The sequence below is a fragment of the Capra hircus genome, chromosome 3 (assembly GCF_001704415.2).
Source record: "Capra hircus breed San Clemente chromosome 3, ASM170441v1, whole genome shotgun sequence".
In the NCBI taxonomy this organism is placed as follows: domain Eukaryota; kingdom Metazoa; phylum Chordata; class Mammalia; order Artiodactyla; family Bovidae; genus Capra; species Capra hircus.
In genome coordinates this window covers 19,440,422-19,463,444 of record NC_030810.1, presented here as the reverse complement: position 1 = coordinate 19,463,444, position 23,023 = coordinate 19,440,422, and the positions used below count along the sequence as shown (strand labels likewise).

Sequence of the window (23,023 nt, the reverse complement as noted above, 5' to 3'; positions counted from 1 at the left end):
CAGGAAGTGACACTATGTGACTTATGAAGCTAGGTCAAGAAATGCTATGCAGCTTTGGTCTGGAATATCTTGGAAGCTTGCTCAGGCTGCCCCCTCTCGGAATCCAGCCACTGAGCTCAGAGAAGCCTAAGCCACAGAGCTACAGGGAGAGGCCACATGAAGGTGTGCTGCAGGGCACAGGCCCAGCTCTGAGTCCCACCTTCAAGACCCAGCACAAGTCCCAGTCTGCTGGTGCAGCTCAAGGCTGGGCTAGGGCAAGGCAAGGGAGGCATCTGCCTGTGCTGCAAAATTGAAGGGAGGGGCCAAAACCCAGTAATCAAGAAAGATACTTTTGAATGCAATTAAAAAATGAGTGCAAGGGGCTTCCCTGGTTGCCCAGTGGTTGAGAATCCGCCTCCCAGTGTAGGGGACGAGGGGTTGATCCCTGATCAGCGAACTAAGATCCCACAAAGCTGAGGAGCACTAACTCCTTAAACTGCAAGTGGAGAGGCCCTCAAGCCACAGTGACTGAGCCCCTGTGCTCCAGAACTCATGCTCTGCAGCAAGAGAAGCCACCACAGTGAGAAGCCTGCGAGCTTCAGTGAAGACCCAGTGCAGCCAAAAAAAAAAAAAGCAAAACAATTTATGATGAACAACCTATCAGCATGTTATATAAAAAACAGAATCAGTAAGGGTTTCCCTGGTGGTACAGTGGATGAGAATCCACCTGCCAATGTAGGGGACACAGGTTCAATCCCTGGTCTGGGAAGATCCCACACGCTGCAGAGCAAGTCCTTGTGCCCCAACTACTGAGCCTGTGCTCTAAAGCCCACCAGCCGCGACTGCTGAAGCCTATGTGCCTGACACTTGAGCTCCAAAACAGGAGAAGTCACCGCAATGAGAAGCCTGCACACTGCAACGAAGACCCCCGCTTGCTGCAACTAGAGAAAACTGTGCAGCGACAAAGACCCAAGCCCACGTCCAAGTGAAGTCGCTCAGTCGTGTCCGACTCTGCGACCCCATGGAGCCTGCCACGCTCCTCCGTCCATGGGATTTTCCAACCAAGAGTACTGGAGTGGGTTGCCATTTCCTTCTCCAGAGGATCTTCCCGACCCAGGGATCAAACCTGGGTCTCCTGCATTGTAGGCAGACGCTTTACCATCTGAACCACAAGGGAAGTCCAACACAATGAAAACCCAGTGCAACCAAAAATAAAAACAAAAACAAAAAAAACACAGCGTCAGTAAGAGTGTCACATGGAGCCATACTGGAGCCTGAGACATAAGGAAAAATCAGTGATGCTCTCTAGCTTCACTCTCGTCCCTGTTGTGGCCCCCGCTGTCTTTCAGCTGAGGCCCTGGATATCATGGAGCAGAGATCTCTGCTCCATCACCTTCAAATTCCTGACCTACATAATATGTGCCACTAAAATAGTGATCATTTTACGACACTAAAATTGGGGTGGCTTGTTATAAGAAGTAGGTAACCAGAATACCCATCCTCTGCCTGAGAATCTTACCATTTCCTATCTTCCTTCTCTTTTCCCTCTTCTGAACCCTGTGCCTTGTTCCTAAGAACTCTCAGAAAGAGTCACCTAAGACACATAGCCTCCATGTAGCCATTTAGGCTGAAAAAACTAGGTATTTCAAATTCTATTGCCATTATCATGACTGTTAGTACAAATTAGGGTATACACAATTCAGTCATCTCAATTTATTCGGTTCAACAAATATTTAAGAGCTTACTCTTGCCAGTACCCTTTAGGCATTAGGGATATAACAGCAAACAAAGATGAAGTCTCAGCTCTTCCGGAATGGACTTTCTAACAAAAGACAGATAATAACAAATAAATGAGATCATTTTTGAAGGAGATAAATGCTATGATGTAAGATGATGGAGAAAGACCTAGAGGGATGGTGGAAAGGAATGGGGAAGCTCAGAGAGAGTGGTTGGAAGGCCTCTCTCAGAAGTGATGTCTGAGATGACACTTGAAATTTGAGAAGCTGACCATCAATTCAAGGCCTAAGGCTCTGCAAGCCATGGCAAGTATACAGTTCAGGCCAGGTGCAATGGAAAGCTAAGGAGTGATGTTGCCTAATTTATGTTTTAAAATGACAGTGACTGTAGTAGGGGTATGGACTGCAGGGGCCCAGAATGGAAGCAGAAAGATAAACTAGGAGACAGTGAGAGAGTCAAACAACACCCAGTTGTGGACATGACTGGTGATGGAAGTAAAGTCCGATGCTGTAAAGAGGAACATTGCATAGAAACCTGGAATGTTAGGTCCATGAATCAAGGTAAACTGGAAGTGGTCAAATAGAAGTTGACAAGAGTGAACATCGACACTTTAGGAATCAGCGAACTAAAATAGACTAGAATGGGTGAATCTAACTCAGATGACCATTCTGTCTACTACTGTGGGCAAGAATCCCTTAGAAGAAATGGAGTAGCCATCATGGTCAACAAAAGAGTCTGAAATGCAGAACTCTTGGATGCAGTCTCAAAAATGACAGAATGATCTCTGTTCATTTCCAAGGCAAACCATTCCATATCACAGTAATCCAAGTCGATGCCCTGACCTGAAGAAGCTGAAGATGAATGGTTCTATGAAGACCTACAAGACCTTCTAGAACTAACACCCCCAAAGGATGTCCTTTTCATTATAGGGGACTGGAATGCAAAAGTAGGAAGTCAAGAAATACCTGATGAAAGAAAGTGAAAAGTGAAGTCGCTCAGTCATGTCCAACTCTTTTCGACCCCATGGACTGTAGCCCACCAGGCTCCTCTATCCATGGAATTTTCTAGGCAACAGTATTGGAGTGGGTTGCCATTTCCTTCTCCAGGGGATCTTCCCAAACTAAGGATCGAACCTGGGTCTCCCCCATTGCAGACAGATGCTTTACTGTCTGAACCACCAGGGAATCCCAACCAACTCTTTGTGACCCCAAGGGCTATACAGTCCATGGGATTCTCCAGGCCAAAATACTGGAGTGGGTAGCCGTTCCCTTCTCCAGGGGATCTTTTCAACCCAGGGATCAAACCCAGGTGCAGGTGGATTCTTTACCAGCTGAGCCACAAGGGAAGCCCTAGAAATACTTGGAGTAACAGGCAAATTTGACCTTGGAGTACAGAATGAAGCAGGGCAAAGGCTAACAGAGTTCTGCCAAGAGAACGCACTGGTCATAGCAAACACCCTCTTCCAACAACACAAGAGAAGACTCTACACATGAAGATCACCAGATAGTCAACACCGAAATCAGGCTGATTATATTCTTTGCAGCCAAAGATGGAGAAGCTCTATACAGTCAGCAAAAACAAAACTGGGAGCTGACTGTGGCTCAGATCATGAACTCCTTATTGCCAAATTCAGACTTAAATTTCAGTAAGTAGGGAAAAACACTAGACCATTCAGGTATGACCTAAATCAAATCCCTTACAATTATACAGTGAAAGGGAGAAATAGATTCAAGGGATTAGATTTGATAGACAGAGTGCCTGAAGAACTATGGACAGAGGTTCGTGACATTGTACAGGAGACAGGGGTCAAGACCATCCCCAAGAAAAAGAAATGCAAAAGGCAAAATGGTTGTCTGAGGAGGCCTTACAAATAGCTGAGAAAAGAAGAGAAGCGAAAGGCAAAGGAGAAAAGGAAAGATATATCCATTTGAATGCAGAGTCCCAAAGAATAGCAAGGAGAGATAAGAAAGCCTTCCTCTGTGATCAGTGCAAAGAAATAGAGGAAAACAATAGAATGGGAAAGACTAGAGATCTCTTCAAGAAAATTAGAGATACTAAGGGATACTAACAGATCTTCACAACCTAGATAGTCATGATGGTGTGATCACTCACCTAGAGCCGGACATCCTAGAATTCAAAGTCAAGTGGGCCTTAGGAAAAATCACTATGAACAAAGCTAGTGCAGGTGATGGAATTCCAGTTGAGCTATTTCAAATCCTGAAAGATGATGCTGTAAAGGTGCTGCACTCAATATGCCAGCAAATTTGGAAAACTCAGCAGTGGCCACAGGACTGGTAAAGGTCAGTTTTCATTCCAATCCCAAAGAAAGGCAATGCCAAAGAATGCTCAAACTACTGCACAATTGCACTCATCTCACATGCTAGTAAAGTAATGCTCAAAATTCTCCAAGCCAGGCTTCAACAGTACATGAACAATGAACTTAGAAAAAGCAGAGGAACCAGAAGTCAAATTGCCAACATCTATTGAATCATCAAAAAAGCAAGAGAGTTCTAGAAGACATCTATTTATGCTTTATTGACTATGCCAAAACCTTTGACTGTCAAAGCCTTTGACTGTCAAAGCCTTTGACTGTCAAAGCCTTTGACTGTGTGGATCAAAACAAACTGTGGAAAATTCTTAAAGAAATGAGAATACCAGACCACCTGACCTGCCTCTTGAGAAATCTGTATGCAGGTCAGGAAGCAACAGTTAGGACTGGACAAGGAACAACAGATTGGTTCCAAATTGGGAAAGGAGTATGTCAAGGCTGTATATTGTCACCCTGCTTATTTAACTTATATGCAGAGTACACCATGAGAACCACTGGGCTGGATGAAGCACAAGCTGGAATCAAGATTGCTAAAAGAAATATCAATAAACTCAGATACACAGATGACACCACCATTATGCAGAAAGTGAAGAACTAAAGAGCCGTCTGATGAAGGTGAAAGAGGAGAGTGAAAAAGTTGGCTTAAAAGTCAACATTCAGAAAACTAAGATCATGGCATCTGGACCCATTGCTTCATGGCAGATAGTGGGGAAACAATGGAAACAGTGAGAGAATTTATTTTGAGGGGCTCCAAAATCACTGCAGATGGTGACTGCTGCCATGAAATTAAAAGATGCTTGCTCCTTGGAAGAAAAGTTATGACCAACCTAGACACCATATTAAAAAGCAGAGACATTACTTTGCCAACAAAGGTCCATCTGGTCAAAGCTATGGTTTTTCCAGTATTCATGTCTGGATGTAAGAGTTGGACTACAAAGAAAGCTGAGTGCCAAAGAATTTATGCTTTTGAACTATGGTGTTGGAGAAGACTCCCTTGGACTGCAAGGAGATCCAAACAGTCCATCCTAAACAAAATCAGTTCTGAATATTCATTGGAAGGACTGATCTGTAGCTGAAACTCCAATACTTTGGCCATCTGATGGGAAGAACTGACTCATTGGAAAAGACCCTGATGCTGAGAATATTGAAGGCAGAAGGGGACAACAGAGGATGAGATGGTTGGATGGCATCACGGGAGTTGGTGATGGACAGGGAGGCCTGGTATGCTGCAGTCCATGGGGTTGCAAAGAGTCGGACATGACTGAGCAACTGAACTGAACTGAATTGACAGAGCAAATTCCTAGGCAGGTTGAGAAGAAGTACAGGGTCCTCGAGGAGGAGATAAGGGTCTGGGGCTCTCAAGGAGGAGATAGGGGTCTGGAATTCTCAAGGAGGAGGAAAGGACAAAAGTTTTTTCCTACATTCCTTAGTAAGGATTATATAACAATAATGTATCCTGCTTGAGGACATGTTTCTCCTTCTGGAAAACCTTCTGACTAATCCTGTTATCTTAAAATGTATATTGTGGGAGTGGGTCTAGTAAGGTCTTATTGTAATAACCAATTAAAAAGTATATAATTTCCTTGCTAAGACTAGGGATTGGGGCACTCTCTGTCCCCTTCTGATGTCTGTGTCAGAAGTCCCTTTCTCACTTTAATAAAACTCTGCTACACAAAAGCTCTTGAGTGATTAAGCCTGGTCCCTCGTCCCGAAGTGAAATCTTCTTCTTTGGAGATCACAAATCTGACACCATTCACTGTAAATCATCATCTTGGGTACTCATCCGGGATCTTCAGAACAAGGTAAGAACACTCAGAGCTCTAGACTCTCTGCTTTCTCAGTACACACATTTTCTGCTTTACTTTACTAACTCTACAGTGTGCCTGTGTGAACGAATGACACGCCCTGCTTAAAGCAAGTGATGAGCCCTGCTCTGCGGTTTTGCGGTGCCTCCTAATGACTGAAGGCAGCCCCAGAAAGGAGAACCCTGTCGGGAGATTAATCCAACCTGCCAATGCCAAGAGATCCCCAAGGTCCCTGTGAGGAGAGCTGCCAGAAATGGGTGAAGCGTGTGGACCGAACTTTCCTTTCGCAGTCACGTTTTCCTGGTCTCTTTGACCATTTCGTAATTGCTTGGGGAATTAGAACTGCTGACCTAATCTGTCGGATTAGGACTTTCAAGGGACTTGTGATCCATGCTGTTACTATGTGCTTTTACTTAGACCCCATGTATGGAAGCGCCTAGCCTTGCTAGGAGCCAAAAATTACAAGAGCCCATTTGGGAGTAAGGCAGAGCTCTAGCTCCAGGAATGTCTCTCAGGCTAGAGGTCTCTCTCTTGGCTGCCTGCCTCAGGGGCCAGCGACCTAAAAGTGAGTCTTTGTTATGGCTGTGCCTCCGATCTAAGTGGATAGAAGCACTGCTGGGGACCATAAGGATTTTGAGGACACAGGTTGGGAACTGCAGGATCTGGTCAGATTGAAAGTGCAATGGGCGTCTTCCTTTGGTAGCACTAGCTCTTAGTGGACCAGAGGAGGCTCTTCAGTGGCTTTTGTCCCAACTCCTTAGATATTCTTTCTGTGGAATCTGTGGGAATGAGCTGGAAGGACTGACTCTAATAACTCAAGGACAAAAATAACTTTTTCCTCGCTGGCCAGCCCTTCACCATCTCTTTTGCTATCACTTATACTGGTGCGGTGATGCTTGGAAGGAACATGTTGGTTTTATGTTTGTACCGGTTTTATTGTGGTCGGGAATATACTCAGGGTCATGCACAGGCACTCAGGAGATGAATGTTTCTCCCAGCAGCCTTAGCTTGGGAGGCGTTCTGGAAGGTCACTCTGCTTGCACCCCAGGTGGCAACAGGTAAGCAAGGTTTTATTGGTGAGGAACTGGATGTCAGTCAGGGATGCTATCAGGTCTACCCCTGGCGCAGCTCCACCGCATCTTGGTGGCAGAGCCAGGGGGAACGAGTATGGTGCCTGCATTGGTAAGGGACGGACTAAGTCCGACCAGGGAAGGAAAGCTTCGGTGTAGTCTGTCTATACCCCCATCTAAGAGCAGGGAGGGATACCTCCGGTAGAAAGATGCACTGGTCATTTTTTTTCTCTCTTACAGATGGTAGCTAACAATTCTAGCCTTACTCCTTTGAACTGTATCTTGAAAAACTGGGACAAGTTTGATCCCCAGAGTTTAAAAAAGACATGCCTGATCTTCTGTGATACCGAATGGCCACGGTATCCATTGGAGGATGGTGAACGGTGGCTGGTTGGAGGGTCTCTTAATTATAATACTGTTTTACAATTAGACTTGTTCTGTAGAAAACAAGGGAAATGGATAGAAGTAGCATATATGTTGCCCTTCTCTCTGCGAGACATGGCGGACTTATGTCCTAAGGGTATAGATTTGGATATGAAACCCTCAGCTCCCTCTTATCCTCCTACTTTGCCCCCATACCCAGGGCTCCAAACTGAGCAAACTGAAAGTCAGGGAACACCCCCAGGAAGGGTTGCCTTGGTCTCAGTAAAAGCCCAAACTGAGATTCAGAGTTCTGAACAACCCCAAAGGCCTCACCAGCAACCTATAGCATATCTGAGCAGAGAATTAGATGTAGTGTCACCTGGGTGGCCACACTAAGTATAATCAGGGGAACTGCTTTATTAACACTTGAAGCTCTCAAAATAATCAGTGGGTGAAATCTTACTGTACTGACTTCTCATGATGTGAGTGGAATCTTAAACTCTAAGGTTAATACTTGGATGACAGACAGTAGGCTTTTTAAATATCAGTCATCGCTGTTAGAAGGACCAATAACTAAGCTTAAAGTTTGTGGAAACTTAAATCCTGCCACTTTCCTTCCTGAGAAAGAAAATGAAACACCTGATCATGATTGTTCCCAGTTTCTAACTTTAAACTATGCAGCTCAGGAGGATCTGACAGATACCCCATTAGACAATCCTGACATGGAAATATTTACAGATGGCAGTTCTTTTGTCTGGGATGGGAAGTGTAAAGCAGGTTATGCCATGGTGATGGCTGAACAGGTTTTAGAAGCAAAATCTCTCCCCCAGGAAATGAGTGCTCAGCTAGCAGAGCTTGTGGCTCTGACCCGAGCTCTAGAGTTAAGCAAAGGGCAGCAAGTAAATATCTACACTGATTCTGACTTTACAGGCTCATGCTGCAATATGGAAAGAAAGACAGTTTAAAATGGCAACGGGAGAACCTATTAAGCATTTCAGAGAAATTGAGAGACTTTTAATGGTATATATTGTTCTAAAGAAGTAGCTGTTATCCATTGAAAAGGGCACAGCAGGGATGGGAGTAAAGCAGCCTAAGGTAATCAGCTGACTGACTGTCAAGCCAGAAAGGCGGTGCTTTGTGAAACCGCCTCACTGCAGACGCCTTTGATCTGAACAGGTCCTGTGGAACAGGAAAAACCACAATATACTAAGGAAGAATTTAAAAGATATGAGAAAAGAGGAGCAAAGATTACCGATAAAGGATGGTTACAGTCCAAGGATGGATGATTAATAATTCCTGAAAATGCTCAATGGAAAATTCTTAAGGGTTTATACCAGAGTTTTCATTTAGGTGTTGAGAGTACTTACCAGATGGCTTCTCGTTTGTTTGAAGGTGGAAGTGTAATGAAAACTTTAAAGAACATTATCAAAAGATGTGAGGTTTGTCAGAAAAATAACTCAAACACTGAAAAGCTAGCAAAATCTGGGTGGAAAATATCCTGGAGAGGACTGGGAAATTGGTTTTACTTATATGCCAAAAGCTAATGGGTATTCTTACTTACAGGTTTGGGTGGATTCTTGCTTACTGGATGGATCGAGGCTTTTCCCTGTCATGGTGAACAGGCTAAGGAGGTTATACGAATTTTAATCCATGAAATTTTTCCCAGGTTTGGGCTGCCGCAGAGCCTTCAGAGTGACAGTGGCTCAGCCTTTAAAGCTGCTGTAACTCAGGGGGTGTCAAAAGCTCTAGGAATAGAATATTACTTACACTGTTTCTGGAGACCCCAATCCTCAGGAAAGGTTGAAAAAGCTAATGACATTATTAAGAGACATCTGCGCAAATTAACTCAAGAGATGCAGGACAATTGGCTTAAAGTTCTACCCATAGCTTTAATGAGGGCTTGAACTGCTCCCCAAAAGGAGGAACTGTCCCCCTTTGAATATATTTATGGAAGACCTTTCTTACGCACAGACATTGTTATAGACCCTGAAGCCTTGGAATTAGCTAATTATGTAACTCAGCTCTCAGCTTTTCAACAGGCATTAATGGAACTCTGGGAGGTGACTCCTGACCCAGCCTCTGAGTCAAGCAAGCCTCTCTTTGAGCCAGGAACTGAGGCCCTGATAAAAACATTGGAATCTGGGGGCCAATCCCTCGAGCCCCTCTGGGAAGGCCCTTGCCAGGTTATTCTTTCTTTTCCCACAGCAGTCAAAGTGCCAGGAATTGATTTGTGGGTACATCACACTCGAGTTAAGAGGTGGCACCCTGGCCAGAGCTAAATGATGTCATTTTATGTCTTTACTTGCTATGGTCTGGCTTTGTACTTTTCAAATGGGCCTGATAATCTATGTCAGCCTGCTTCTGCTGACTCCAAATATCCTGGGTCTGCCGTTTGATCCTCAAGACAATGACTTCCTGTCTTGGGCTCACTCCTATGCTGCATTCCACAATCGGTCTAACTGCTGGGTCTGCGGACCACTCCCCTCTTCATCAGTGGAAGGCCTCCTGTGTGGGTTTCTCCACTTCAAGGAAAGGACTTCTTCAACTCTGAAGATACCTTCACCAACAACAATCATATGTCATGCCTCTTCTTGATCTGCTGACATCTAACAGTCCTAAGAGGGACTGTTGTACCTTAACTATGGACATGATGTGACTTTTGATTTTAATTAAGTTTTAACTTGGCTTAATGACTATTTTGCCTTATATCTGTAACTGTAAAACAGGGTTTGTTTCTAACTGTCTGAAAGCTTTTAAGTTACAAATGGTTGTCCAGGCTCCTGTGAGTGCCACAGCCACCTCCAACTATTACTTGGGGCCCCTGGATCAGAGACTCTCAATATGAGGGTTAGGAGAATATGTTGCCTCAACAATTTAGGGATAGAAGGAAGTAGTTATGGAACGAAATGACGCTCCTTTCCCTTGGCAACATAATTCTCCTTAAAGAAAAGGGGGGAATGAGAGAGTCAATTCCTAGGCAGTTTGAAAAGTCCAGGGTCCCCAAGGAGGAGAAAGGGGTCTGGGGCTCTTAAGGAGGAGATAGGGGTCTGGAATTCTCAAGGAGGAGGAAAGGACAAAAGTTGTTTCTTACATTCCTTAGTAAGGATTATATAACAATAATGTATCCTGCTTGAGGACATGTTTCTCCTTCCGGAAAACCTTCTGACTAATCCTATTGTCTTAAAATGTATATTATGGGAGTGGGTCTAGTAAGGTCTTTACAACCTTGAGACATTCTTTTGCTTTATTGTAATAACCAATTAAAAAGTATATAATTTCCTTGCTAAGACTAGGGTTGGGGCACTCTCCCTCCCCTTCTGATGTTGACATCAGAAGCTTTGTCTGTCCCTTTCTCACTTTAATAAAACTCTACTTGACAAAACCTCTTGAGTGATCAAGCCTGGTCCCTGGTCCCGAAGTGAAATTTTCTTCTTTAGTGATCACAAATCTGACACCATTCACCATAAGCTATCAACAGGTTGGTGGGTTAGCCTAGGTGATCACAGTGGGAACAGAGAATGTAAGTGGAGGCAGAGCCTTGAGGACTTGACAAGGATGGAATGGGTGGGAGGTGAGAGAAAGTTGGTCGTCTGGTATCAGTCCTATACTTTTTCTTGAGCAATTGGGTTGGTGGTGGTAGCTTTTACTGAAAGTAGGAAAAAGAACAAGTTTGGGGAAGAAAATAAGACAGGAGGGAAGAGGGCAGGGCACAACTTTTAAAGAATGACATGGATGTTGAGAAAAACAGGATACGACAAGAGCTGGTTAGACTCTACTAGGCCCAAGATGGTGAAAGATTCAACTTCCAGTAGACTTTGAGCTTTATTATACACTCATTGTAATACATTCAGTTCAGTTCAGTTCAGTCGCTCAGTTGTGTCCGACTCTTTGCGACCCCATGAATCGCAGCACACCAGGCCTCCCTGTCCATCACCAACTCCCAGAGTTCACTCAAACTCACGTCCATCGAGTCAGTGATGCCATCCAGCCATCTCATCCTCTGCTGTCCCCTTCTCCTCCTGCCCCTAATCCCTCCCAGCATCAGTCTTTTCCAATGAGTCAACTCTTCACATGAGGTGGCCAAAGTACTGGAGTTTCAGTTTTAGCATCATTCCTTCCAAAGAACACCTAGAACTGATCTCCTTTAGAATGGACTGGTTGGATCTCCTTGCAGTCCAAGGGACTCTCAAGAGTCTTCTCCAACACCACACTTCAAAAGCATCAATTCTTTGGTGCTCAGGTTTCTTTACAATCCAATTCTCACATCCATACATGACCACTGGAAAAACCATAGCCTTGACTAGATGAACCTTTGTTGGCAAAATAATGTCTCTCTGCTTTTCAACATGCTATATGGGTTGGTCATAACTTTCCTTCCAAGGAGTAAGCATCTTTTAATTTCATGGCTGCAATCACCATCTACAGTGATTTTGGAGCCCAAGAAAATAAAGTCTGACACCATTTCCACTGTTTCCTCATCTATTTCCCATGAAGTGATGGGATCAGATGCCATGATCTTCGTTTTCTGAATGTTGAGCTTTAAGCCAACATTTTCACTCTCCTCTTTCACTTTCATCAGAGGCTTTTTAGTTCCTCTTCACTTTCTATCATAAGGGTGGTGTCATCTGCATATCTGAGCTTATTGATATTTTCCCTGGCAATCTTGATTCCAGCTTGTGTTTCTTCCAGCCGAGCGTTTCTCATGATGTACTCTGCAAAGAAGTTAAATAAGCAGGGTGACAATATACAGCCTTGATGTACTCCTTTTCCTATTTGGAACCAGTCTGTTGTTCCATGTCCAGTTCTAACTGTTGCTTCCTGACCCGCGTATAGGTTTCTTAAGAGGCAGGTCTGGTATTCCCATCTCTTTCAGAATTTTCCACAGTTTATTATGATCCACACAGTCAAAGACTTTGGCATAGTCAATAAAGCAGAAATAGATGTTTTTCTGGAACTCTCTTGCTTTTTCCATGATCCAGCGGATGTTGGCAATTTGATCTCTGGTTCCTCTGCCTTTTCTAAAACCAGCCTAAACATCTGGAAGTTCACGGTTTACGCATTGCTGAAGCCTGGCTTGGAGAATGTTGAGCATTACTTTACTAGCGTGTGAGATGAGTGCAATTGTGCTGTAGTTTGAGCATTCTTTGGCATTGCCTTTCTTTGGGATTGGAATGAAAACTGACCTTTTCCAGTCCTGTGGCCACTGCTGAGTTTTCCAAATTTGCTGGCATATTGAGTGCAGCACTTTCACAGCATCATCTTTCAGGATTTGAAATAGCTCAGCTGGAACTCCATCACCTCCACTAGCTTTGTTCATAGTGATGCTTTCTAAGGCCCACTTGACTTCACATTCCAGGATGTCCGGCTCTAGGTAAGTGATCATACCATCGTGATTATCTTGGTCGTGAAGATCTTTTTTGTACAGTTCTTCTGTGTATTCTTGCCACCTCTTCTTAATATCTTCTGCTTCTGTTAGGTCCATACCATTTCTGTCCTTTGTAATACATTAGCACATGCTAAATAATACACTCACAGGCCCCATGACAGCTCCAAGGCTGACCTTAAAAGGTCAAAAAATGGGTGGTGGCCCAATTGCTAGAAATCCTCACTCCTTCCCTCAAATAAATAATCCTCCCACTTAATAGCCTATGAAATGACCCAGCCCATAAAAACTAACCCCTCCTGCACCCAAGGGAGGCTCAAACTTTCTGAGTCTGACTATATTCTGCCTATGGAATTCAAATCTCTGCTTTCACTTTACTTTGACTCACTCTTGAATTCTTTCCTGGGAGAAGCCAAGGACTCTCACTTGGTGCCCTGTCCCAGGGATTCTCCACAGACCTAGGATATGATCATTCTCTCATTCTCCTACAACAAAAATCAAGAGTTCTGTTTTGGCTATACATTTCAGATGTTATTAGACATTCATGGAGATTTCAGAGGAGAGATCAGGCCAGACGTACAGACTTGGTAGCTGAATATATAACATATACATGTGGCGTGTAAAGCCATGGGACTAGACAAAATCACTTTGCTGACAAAGGTCCATCTAGTCAAAGCTAGGTTATTCCAGTAGTCATGTATGGGTATGAGAGTTAGACCATTAAGAAGGCTGAGCATCAAAGAATTGATGCTTTCAAACTGTTGTGCTGGGGAAGATTCTTGAGAGTCCCTTTGACAGCAAGGAGATCAAACCAGTCAATCCTAAAGCAAATCAAGCCTGAATATTCATTGGCAGGACTGATACTGAAGCTGAAGCTCTACTATTTTGGCCACCTGATGTGAAGACCTGACTCACTGGAAAAGAACTTGATGCTGGGAAAGACAGAGGGCAGGAGGAGAAGGGGGCAACAGAGGATGAGATGGTTGGATGGCATCACTGACTCAATGAACATGAGTTTGAGCAAACTCTGGGAGATAGTGAAGAACAGGGAAGCGTGGCATGCTGCAGTCTATGGGGTCGCAAAGAGGCAGACATGACTGAGAGACTAAACAACAACAGGCAAAACCACACAGGGAGAAGGTGTTGCTAAAGAGGTGGGACATAGGCTGACCCAACAGTCTAGTAAGAGAAATAGTAAAAACCAGCAAAGGAGACTTGGTGAAACGAGATCGCAGGAGGAAAACTCAAAGTTGTATCACAGAAGCTGAGAGAAGAGAGTGAGTTGTTTTTTGACCAACTGGGTCAAAAGCAACTGTGAGATCATGTAGGAAGCAAATGGAAAAATGGAGCTGGAGGGGAACTTGAAGTCAAGGAACTTGGAACTGTGCATTCCTAAACAGGATAAATTAATCTTATTTTGGTGGGGGGGGTTATGTCTTTTACATATTGTTTAATCCATAGGTTAGCAAGGAGGGACTCATTTTGAAGATGGGTGATATGCAGCCTATTTTTTAAAATATTTAAAAACTTTATCAGCTTTATTGACGAATAATTGCCATCTACAGAGCATGTCTACATGTGAATGGAGATGAACTGCCAGAGAGAAAGGGAGGGGGCAGCTTCAGAAGAGAAGTCTGAGGGAATGTGCTTCAGAGAACAAGCAGAAGAAGGTGGGGGCAGGCCTGTGACAGGAGCAGGGACACTCGGCTGGAAAGGGAAAGAGAAGAGAGAAGGTGGGTGACCTGCCAGGCAGGCTGGTAGGCTTGGAGGTGGGAAGGTGGGGTTCTCAGTGTAAAAGGAGGTGAAGTCATCCCCTGGCTCCTCCATCGCAGACACCCATGGCAAAGGGCAAGGGTCACCAGGCCCTCTGAGCCTCGGCACCTGTTCTCAGTGGGACTCTCCCTGAGAGCCCTCTTCCCATGGAGCCTCCTCAGGGAAGGATGTCCTCCCCCTACCTCCACGTCCGCCATACAGCACGCAGGGTAGAGAGCACAGCCTCCATACCTTCCTCCTTCCAAACTATTCCTTTTTCTCCTCCAATACAAACAAAGGCAAACAAAACCCCAGGGCTTGGGATAGTACTTGGCACCCACAGGTGTTCAATCAATACTTTTTTTTTTTTTTTAAACCAACCCTACCCTTACAAAGGTTAGTCCCTTCAGCCAAATCATCTGTGTCCCCTGATGTTGCTGTCATCCTGGGGGGCGGGGGTTGGTGGCGGGGAGTGCTCCACCTTGGCCATGCAATTTGGTGTCCTCAAACTCAGAGAAATTCATCTCTGGTCCTTTTATCCAGTCACTGCTGTTAGGGCCCCATCTAAGGACCGTCAGACCTTCCCGCCCCTGCCCTTGGTGGAGTTGCTGTGGAAACTGAGAACTGTATGCCTGCCTGCTAAGTCGTTTAAGTCGTGTCGGACTCTTTGCGACCCCATGGACTGTAGCCCGCCAGGCTCCTCTGTCCATGCGGATTCTCCAGGCAATAATACTGGAGTGGGTTGCCATTTCCTTCTCCAGAGAACTGTATTCTTGCCCTTAACTTCCGCTCCACCCGTCTTGTGAAAGAGTTCCCCCTAGTGGACAATCAATGCACATGCAAGCTCTGAATTCCCAGGGACACAAAGACAGTCTTGAAGGCGCCTGGTAAAAAAAAAAAAAAAAAAAGGAAGAATAATTGTTTCATTCAACAGACGTTTCTTGTACCCTGTTATGAGTCTGGCTTATCTGAAATTATTTTGAGGTGCACAGTTTCGCTGTTATCACACCAGCAGACATCAAACCAAGAAGGCAGTCCAGAGCTTCAGGTCCCTGCGGCCTCTGACAGAATAGATTGTTACGTAATAAAAACAGAGGGACTCAAGATGGGGTACAATATAGGAAGAAGCTAGGCCAGTTCAGCTCTGGAGGGCTTTATTGGAAAAACTGAAGCTAAGCCATTTTTTCGATAAATTTATTCAACAAACTTATAGTGCGTACCACCCTTTTTTTGCCAGGCCCTAAGCTGGAGAAAGAGATGAATCAGACCCCATCCCAGGCCTGAAACTGCTCACTAATACAGTGTGCATGGGAGGACTCCCTCTCTCATCTACTCAGCAGACACGTACCCAGGACCTAACCTATGCTGGGGACTGTGCTGAGGGTATTAGGAGCAAGCGACGTGAGCTACAAGAAAACTGTTCACTGTCTATGTAAAGGGCAGTATATTCTGGAGATAACTGCTCCAGGGGAGGGAGGTGCTGGAGGGGAGAGGGGTGCAAGGTGGGAAAAAGGAAGCAGGCTGACGTTTGGATAGGGTTGAAGACAGGTCTGGAAAGGCCTCAGTGAAGAAAGCTTAAGCTGGGAAGTGATAGATGAGTGGGAGTGGTCAGTTTGCCACGTGGAGGTGGGGCAAGGGGAGGGAGGTCACAGAGCCACACAATCTAGTCTTCTCCAGGTTGTATGATTAAGTCTCCTGACATGATTCTACCGCCAGCTCACCCCCTTGCTCCAGTGCCAGCTACAACTCTCTACTGCGCCTGACCTTGACCTAGGTGCCTCCACCACTCCACTCCCTCACCGGTGACTCCTCCCCAGCTAGGAGACTCTGCTCCAGCTGGAACCAATTCCAACATGGCACTGCGAATCAACATAGGCGCCCATGTATCCCTGCAGGGGTTAAACAAATACAAAGTAGACAGTGCTGCTGAAGGCAAGATAAGACCGACATTCAATTTCAACACTGCTTCTGAAAAAATAATCTAGGTTGGGAGCGAACCCCAGGATGTCACGTGCATACCTTAACCCCAGGGCCTGTATACCCTTTCTGCCCCAACCCCCAGGCTTCCTGGACCTGGAGGTTCAGCCTGTCCTCCTGGACACAGGTGGCTCTTACTGTCTGGTGGGCCTCCCTGCCCTGGCCTCCTTGGTCAGGCCCATTCCCTCTCATGTACCATTTTATTCTCCACACCTAGGTGGTCCCCAGTCCCCCTCCTCTTTCTTGCCGGGGCCTCTGTGCCCAGCTAGATCAGCACAGTCCATTTTGCTGTCTGAACAAAGGCCTTCCAGCTGGCCTCCAGCCTCTAGTCTCCCTGTAGGGCTGGCTCGCGATGCCATCTGGCATTCTAGGAACTCCACGATCTGGTCCTGGCCTACCTTTCTAGGTCTTCCTGGAGTGAGACCTCTACCAAACCTCCACCAAATGGCCTCCCTGCCATTCCCTAGACACATCTTGTACTTCCCTGTGTCTAGGCCTTTACACCAGGCTCCTTTCCAGAATGCTCTCCTCCCCTTTCTACCTTCCCTAATCCTTCCCATCTCGAAGGCTCAGCTCAAATACCACCTTCTCAGAGAATCCTCTTTGATTTCTTCTGTTGAAAACAGAATCTCCCTTTTCTGAACCATTGTAGGAGCAGGGAAGAAAAATAATATCCTATAAACACCTGCCATGTGCTACATTTTAAAACCACAGGCTTTGGAGTCAGACAGCTCTGGTTTGAATCTGGTTAGCTGTATAAACGTGTGTAACAGCATCTTTCATCTCTCTGTGCTTCAGTGCTTTAGCTTGAAAAACATAAAAATGCCAAATCCCACCATTCATTCATTTGAACATTTGAATATCTAATATGTGCCAGAATCTATACTCTTGTGGTTATTTTGAGAATTAAATGGAATGATGCATGGAAAGTGGCTGGCGCATAGGCGACCTCAATAAATAAAAACCTATTAATACTACCATTATTCAATCTAGTTCCTTAGAAGAACAGTCCTCAGGGTGATTTCTATTGGAGGGGATGTGCCACGTAAGTCCGGGAACCAGAGCCAGCCCTGGACCCAGGAAGATTTTAACAACTGCAAGAGCATGTGGCTGATTCCTAGTGCAGAACGTGACTGTCATTTTCTGCATAACTTGCCCATCAGTACCAAGGCAGCACCTTCCTTCTGCCGAGGTTGTCTCGGACACTCAATAAGGCTCTTTGTGAATAGGAGAAAACGTCTCAGAGCCAGTCTGCCCAGTTCTCATGGCCACCTTCGGCCATCTGGAGCAGACCCGGCCATCTCCCTTACCTTCATACTGGACTTCCAAGTGCATCGTGCATAGCACCTTCAGCACGCAGTCCACGATGCTGGGGTGTGTGGTCCCGATGATTGACTGGCAAGACAGACAGGGGGACAAGGTGGTTACTCTTTCCATCTAGTCCACCTGGGAGAAGTGAAAAGCTGACTTCCAAACAGCCAGGCAGCCTGGCTGAATGGGGAGTTAGGGGGTACAGGTGAGCAGCAGTGAGTCACGGGGCCTTGGCCCCCACACTGAAGAGGTTCATTTCTTCTGGAGAGGAGAGGTGGAGATGGGCAGCTGGAAATCTCCCTAGAATCTGCCAAGGTTGCCACTGGGCCGCCTGGCTCAGGAGGCACTCGGTGGAGGCTAGCTGGCCATTGCTAGAAGAGCAGACACCAGTTGGCCATCTGGGATAGGCACAGGCCCGAGAGAAGGGAACTCATCTAAGATCCTAAGTCTCCTCTTCAGCAAGACCTCAACAATCAGGCAGCCCCCGCCCCTTCTGCATCTCCCCTCTGCCTGTGCGTAGGGTTCCTGTGCTTCGGCGTTAAACATCCTCACGCTCACCCAGCTTCAATGCAACTGTCTTTCAACTCTGTCTCTTCTCACTACTGCTCGCTGCCTCTTTACATCTAAGCTTCTGAGGGGAAGCCACATCTCTGTCCTCCATGCATCCTTTGACAGGAGGCTATAATTTTTGTTTTCCTGCCATTGGATAGTCCCCCAATTCACCAAAACTTTTCCTGCTGGGCCCAGCTTTCTGTTGTACCCACACAATCACTCTACGGTATTTGAGCCAGCCGATCATGTCTTGCTTCTTGAAACTCCTTTCCATTCATTTTCACAGATCTGTGTTTTTCTGTTCTTTTATGGCTTCTGGTTCTTTTTCAAAGAGGCAGCATGGTATATGGAGAGAATAAGGTCTTGAGGTAGAGCTGGATTTAATAGTCACTTAGTAAATATCTTCCGTGTGTGGCCTTGAATGAGTCACTGAACATCCTTCTAAGGCTTGGTTCCATCACCCATCGAGGGGTTGATAGTCCTTGTCTCCATCAGCCATTGTGAAGACTGAAAGAGACAGTGTAAGTAAAGCCCCGAGCACCGTGAAGGAGGCACTTAAGACATGGCAACTGGAAATAATAATGTTAATCAGATGTTTTACTGGTCTTCTTCCTGAGCTCATCTCTTAAATGTTGGTGGTGTTCCTTCTCTTCTTACGTGCTGCACTCTACCTGGGTGATCTTATTTACTTCTACTCTTTCAGATACCACTTCTCCACTCAGAAATCCAACAAAAGGCCATCTTCACTTCGGGTCTCTCTGGAGCCTCAGACTTTAATTTCCTGCTGTCCTGAGGGTGTCTCTACTAGATGTCCCCAGCAGTGATTCCTCAGTGCAGCTAGGAATCATCATTGCCTGGGAAAACGTAAAGGCCCCCTGAAAGCTGTTAGATTCTCTGGGAGCATGGCTCAGGATTTAGTATCATTTGCACAAGTGACCCATCTATATCTTTTGCAACTAACTTGGCCTGCTGCTCACATGGGCCCTTGGAAGCCATTGAGACTCATCAAGTTTGTTGGGTCAAAACCTAACTCCTCCAAAATCAAAGCCATGTTTCCTGTTCTCTTGGTGGCATACAACTCAGCCATGAAGTCCAAAACTGGTGTCTTCTTGACGGCCTTTCTTTTTTGTTTTAAGATTTTTTTAAAAATGTGGATCATTTAAGAGTGATGGGTCTTCGTGGATGTGGGGCTTTCTTTAGTTGTGGTAAGTCTGGGGCTACTCTTCGTTGCGGTGCTTGGCCTTCTCATCACGGTGGCTTGTTGCAGAGCTTGGGCTTTAGGGGCACAGGCTTCAGTAGCTGTGGCTCTCGGGCCCTAGAGTGCTGACTCAGTAGTTGTAGTGCGTGGGCTTACTCTCCTCGAGGCATGTGGATTCCTCATGGCCGAGGGATTGAACCTGTGGCCCCTGCATTGGCAGGTGGATTCTTAACCGCTGAACCACCAGGGAACTCCCTAAAGTCTTTATTGAATTTGCTACAATATTGTTTCTGTTTTATGTTTTGCTTTTTGGCTATGAGGCACGTGGGATCTTAGCTCACCAACTAGGGCTCAAACCCCCACTCCTTGCATTGAAAGGTGAAGTCCCAAGCACTGGACCACCAGAGAAATCCCTCTTTGATCTTTTAGTTGTCTCTCTGCCTGCAGCCCCTCCTGGAGCTGTACTGAGAGCTTTAGATGGTTCATCTCAAAACCTCGCTTGGAGGCATGGTGTTCCCTCCTCACTAGGCATGGTGTCTTCATGGGCTCATCACCATGCCCCAAAACTGACTTTTCTGTATGCCAGGGCACCCAGAGGAAGGCAGGAGCCGATGAAAGAAATGGAGTGTTCCATGCACTGGAAATCGGGCTCCTTTCTTCACTTACATGCGGCCTACAATGGCACCCTGCTTCTTTCCCTATCAAATTGACTCCTTTAATCTTTTCTACGGTCCTTCCATCATCCTTGTTGCTTGTCTCAACCACTTTTAAGTCTGCCAACATCTTTCTTATCCTTAAATAAACAGGATAAATCAGTCTGCTGGGAGACACGAACTCTCTGCCCTGCTCTGGCCTTCTGGAAGTAACGCTGATTGAACAGCCAATAGGCAGTGGGAGGTCAAGCTCCGTTTTTCATCCCTGTGTGGAGCGCAACTGTGGAAGGTAATTGTCAGATTACTGAGTTGGAATCAGAATCACTGGAGCATGCGGCCTGGGCTTACCTGGGCAGTCCTGAGTGTCTGCAGGGCCAGCTGCTGAGCTTTCGGGGATGCACAGGGCAGCAGAGCTATCAGGCCTTTGTACACTTGATTCTGGTACTTGGGATTACCGTGGATCAAAGAATCCAACAGGACCTGCACTTCTTCCTGAGTCTCTTCTGACTTGGACTTTGCCAAAAATTCTGCTATGGATCGTACACCTGAGCAAAGGAGAGAGGAGACGCTAGATGGGAAGGGCTTTATGAAAAGTATCCTCACGTGAGGTTATATAATATGAGATAATAGGAATAAGATCTATTTAACCAGTCCTGTTCAAAGCAAAATCGAGGCTCTGTTCTCATGTTGCATCACTGTTTTTTTCATCTAATGGTTATGTGTCCGGAGGATTTTGTTTCAGCCTAGGCATGTTAGCTTGTCAAAATCTGTTTTCAAATTTAAAATGGCTCTGCAAAATGCACAAATAAAACTTGCCTGTTTGATGGTTGTATGATAACTAACACATAGGTAGCAGTCAGCACTAAATGCTTTAACAAATTCTATTATATTTAGTCCTGGAAACTACACTGAGAGAGAGGTGTTAGTCCCATTTTATGAATAAATGCACCAAAGCTCAGAAAGACATGAGGGAAGGGCAGTGAGGGATGCACTTTAGAGAGGTGTGCGTGGAGACGGCCTCTCCTGGGCACGTCTCAAGCAGAGTGCTTGGGGAACATCCTGAAATGACCGGGTGACCTCCTACCTGAACTGCCCTGGACGCTCTTTGAGGATAAGGGCTGCATTTCATTTAGCTTTGTATTCCCAGCGCCTTAGTGCATGCATGCATGCTCAGTTGCTGCAGTTGCGTCCGACTCTTTGCAACCCAACACCAGGTTCCTCTGTCCATGGGATTCTCTCTGTCTGTGGGATTCTCCAGGCAAGAATAACAGGTGGATTGCCATGCCCTTCTCCAAAGGATCTTCCCAACCCAGGGACTGAACCTGCATTTCCTGTATTGCAGGTGGATTCCTTATCATTGAGCCACCAGGGAAGCCCAATTTAGTGTATACCTAGTACCATATTTAAAAATTTTAGTTCAATTTTATTTCTAGAATTATTCACAAATGACTCAATAACTCTTTGCTGAATGGATGCATGAAAGAGGATATATTTGAAATGAAGTATTTCCAAAATTACCACAAAAAGATTTGAGCAAATGATGAATCAGGAAAGTCATAAATCTCGGTCTTCTGGTGGTGAATATGGATGGGAGCGAAGTGAGTCCGCTCTACAGAATGCTTCCTGTGCAACCAGGTACCTGGGGCGTTTTCCTCTAGCAGTTCTGGGGGTCCCCAGGGAGATGGGGGGGAATGACCCCATCATCCTACACGATACCCACCGTAGCTTTCACAGATGAGCTCCTTGTACTTCCTGCCGGAGTTTGCAATCACCTGAAGTAGCTTGACAGATTCCTTCTTGTCCTCCTCCTTGATCTTATTCAGCGCAAGTATTTCCAAGAGTGTTAGGACCCCTCCAACCTCAAGAAACTCTATGAGGTATCGATTACTGTCCAGAGAAATAGAAAAGTAGAAATAAGAAACTTGTCAAGTTCCTTGGCACTAACCTTTCTGAGGTTATGATGCTTTTCAACTGTGGTGTTGGAGAAGACTCTTGAGAGTCCCTTGGACTGCAAGGACATCCAACCAGTCCATCCTAAAGGAAACCAGTCCTGAATGTTCATTGGAAGGACTGATGCTGAAGCTGAAACTCCAATACTTTGGCCACCTGATGTGAAGAGCTGACTCATTTGAAAAGACCCTGATGCTGGGAAAGATTGAAGGTAGGAGAAGGGGACGACAGAGGATGAGATGGCTGGATGGCATCACTGATTCGATGGACATGAGTTTGAGCAAGCTCTGGGATTTGGTGATGGACAGGGAAGCTTGGCACGCTGGAGTCCATGGGGTCGCAAAGAGTTGGACACGACTGAACTGAACTGAACCTTTCTAAGAGATCTCAAGGACCTTTCTTCATCTAGTCCTCCTATCCAGGAAATGTTCATGGATAAAGTGATACAATAGTTAGGAAATTATTCCTCCCAGAAGGAAATGTGAAAGTCAAATACAATGGCCATTTCCTGTGCTTGACTTTCCAGCATCTGTGTCTCTTCTTGAAAGAAGATTCCCTTGGGGAATCACCCCTCCACCTCTCATGAGCCATGTGGTTTTTGGAGGGTGAGCAGATGACAAGGAGTATGTCATCCTCTGACTGTAGTAATTGATTTGGGGCCAGGCATATGACCTAAGTTGGTCCAGTGAGGCTCAGGATTTTCTTGGAAACCCTTGGGAAACACATGCTTTCTTTTTTTCACATGGTCTCTTAAAAAATTTTTTTTGGGGGTTGTACTTCATAGCATGTGGAATCATAGTTCCCTGACCAGGGATCAAATCTGTGCCCCCTTGCATTGGAAGTATGGAGTCCTAACCACTGGGCAGCCAGGGAAGTCCTACATGCTCTATTTTTGATGTGACTGAGCTAGAAGGATGCAAGTCTGGAGCGTCTGAAGACCACAGCACATGGAGGCCTATGAATA

At 45.6% G+C, this 23,023-nt stretch overlaps 1 protein-coding gene across 4 annotated transcripts in view; it reads right to left on the bottom strand.

Annotated features, from left to right (window-relative positions):
• Positions 1 to 23,023, bottom strand: part of C3H1orf228 (chromosome 3 C1orf228 homolog) — a 58,538-nt gene that overhangs the window by 11,674 nt on the left and 23,841 nt on the right. For all 4 annotated transcript variants that reach the window (XM_018043385.1, XM_018043397.1, XM_018043379.1 and 1 more), the window contains exons 5-7: positions 21,830 to 21,996; positions 20,458 to 20,654; positions 17,706 to 17,790 (exon numbers count right to left, since the gene is read on the bottom strand). In XM_018043385.1, the coding sequence (XP_017898874.1) occupies positions 17,706 to 17,790; positions 20,458 to 20,654; positions 21,830 to 21,996 (449 nt within the window). The remainder of the gene's footprint in view (positions 1 to 17,705; positions 17,791 to 20,457; positions 20,655 to 21,829; positions 21,997 to 23,023) is intronic.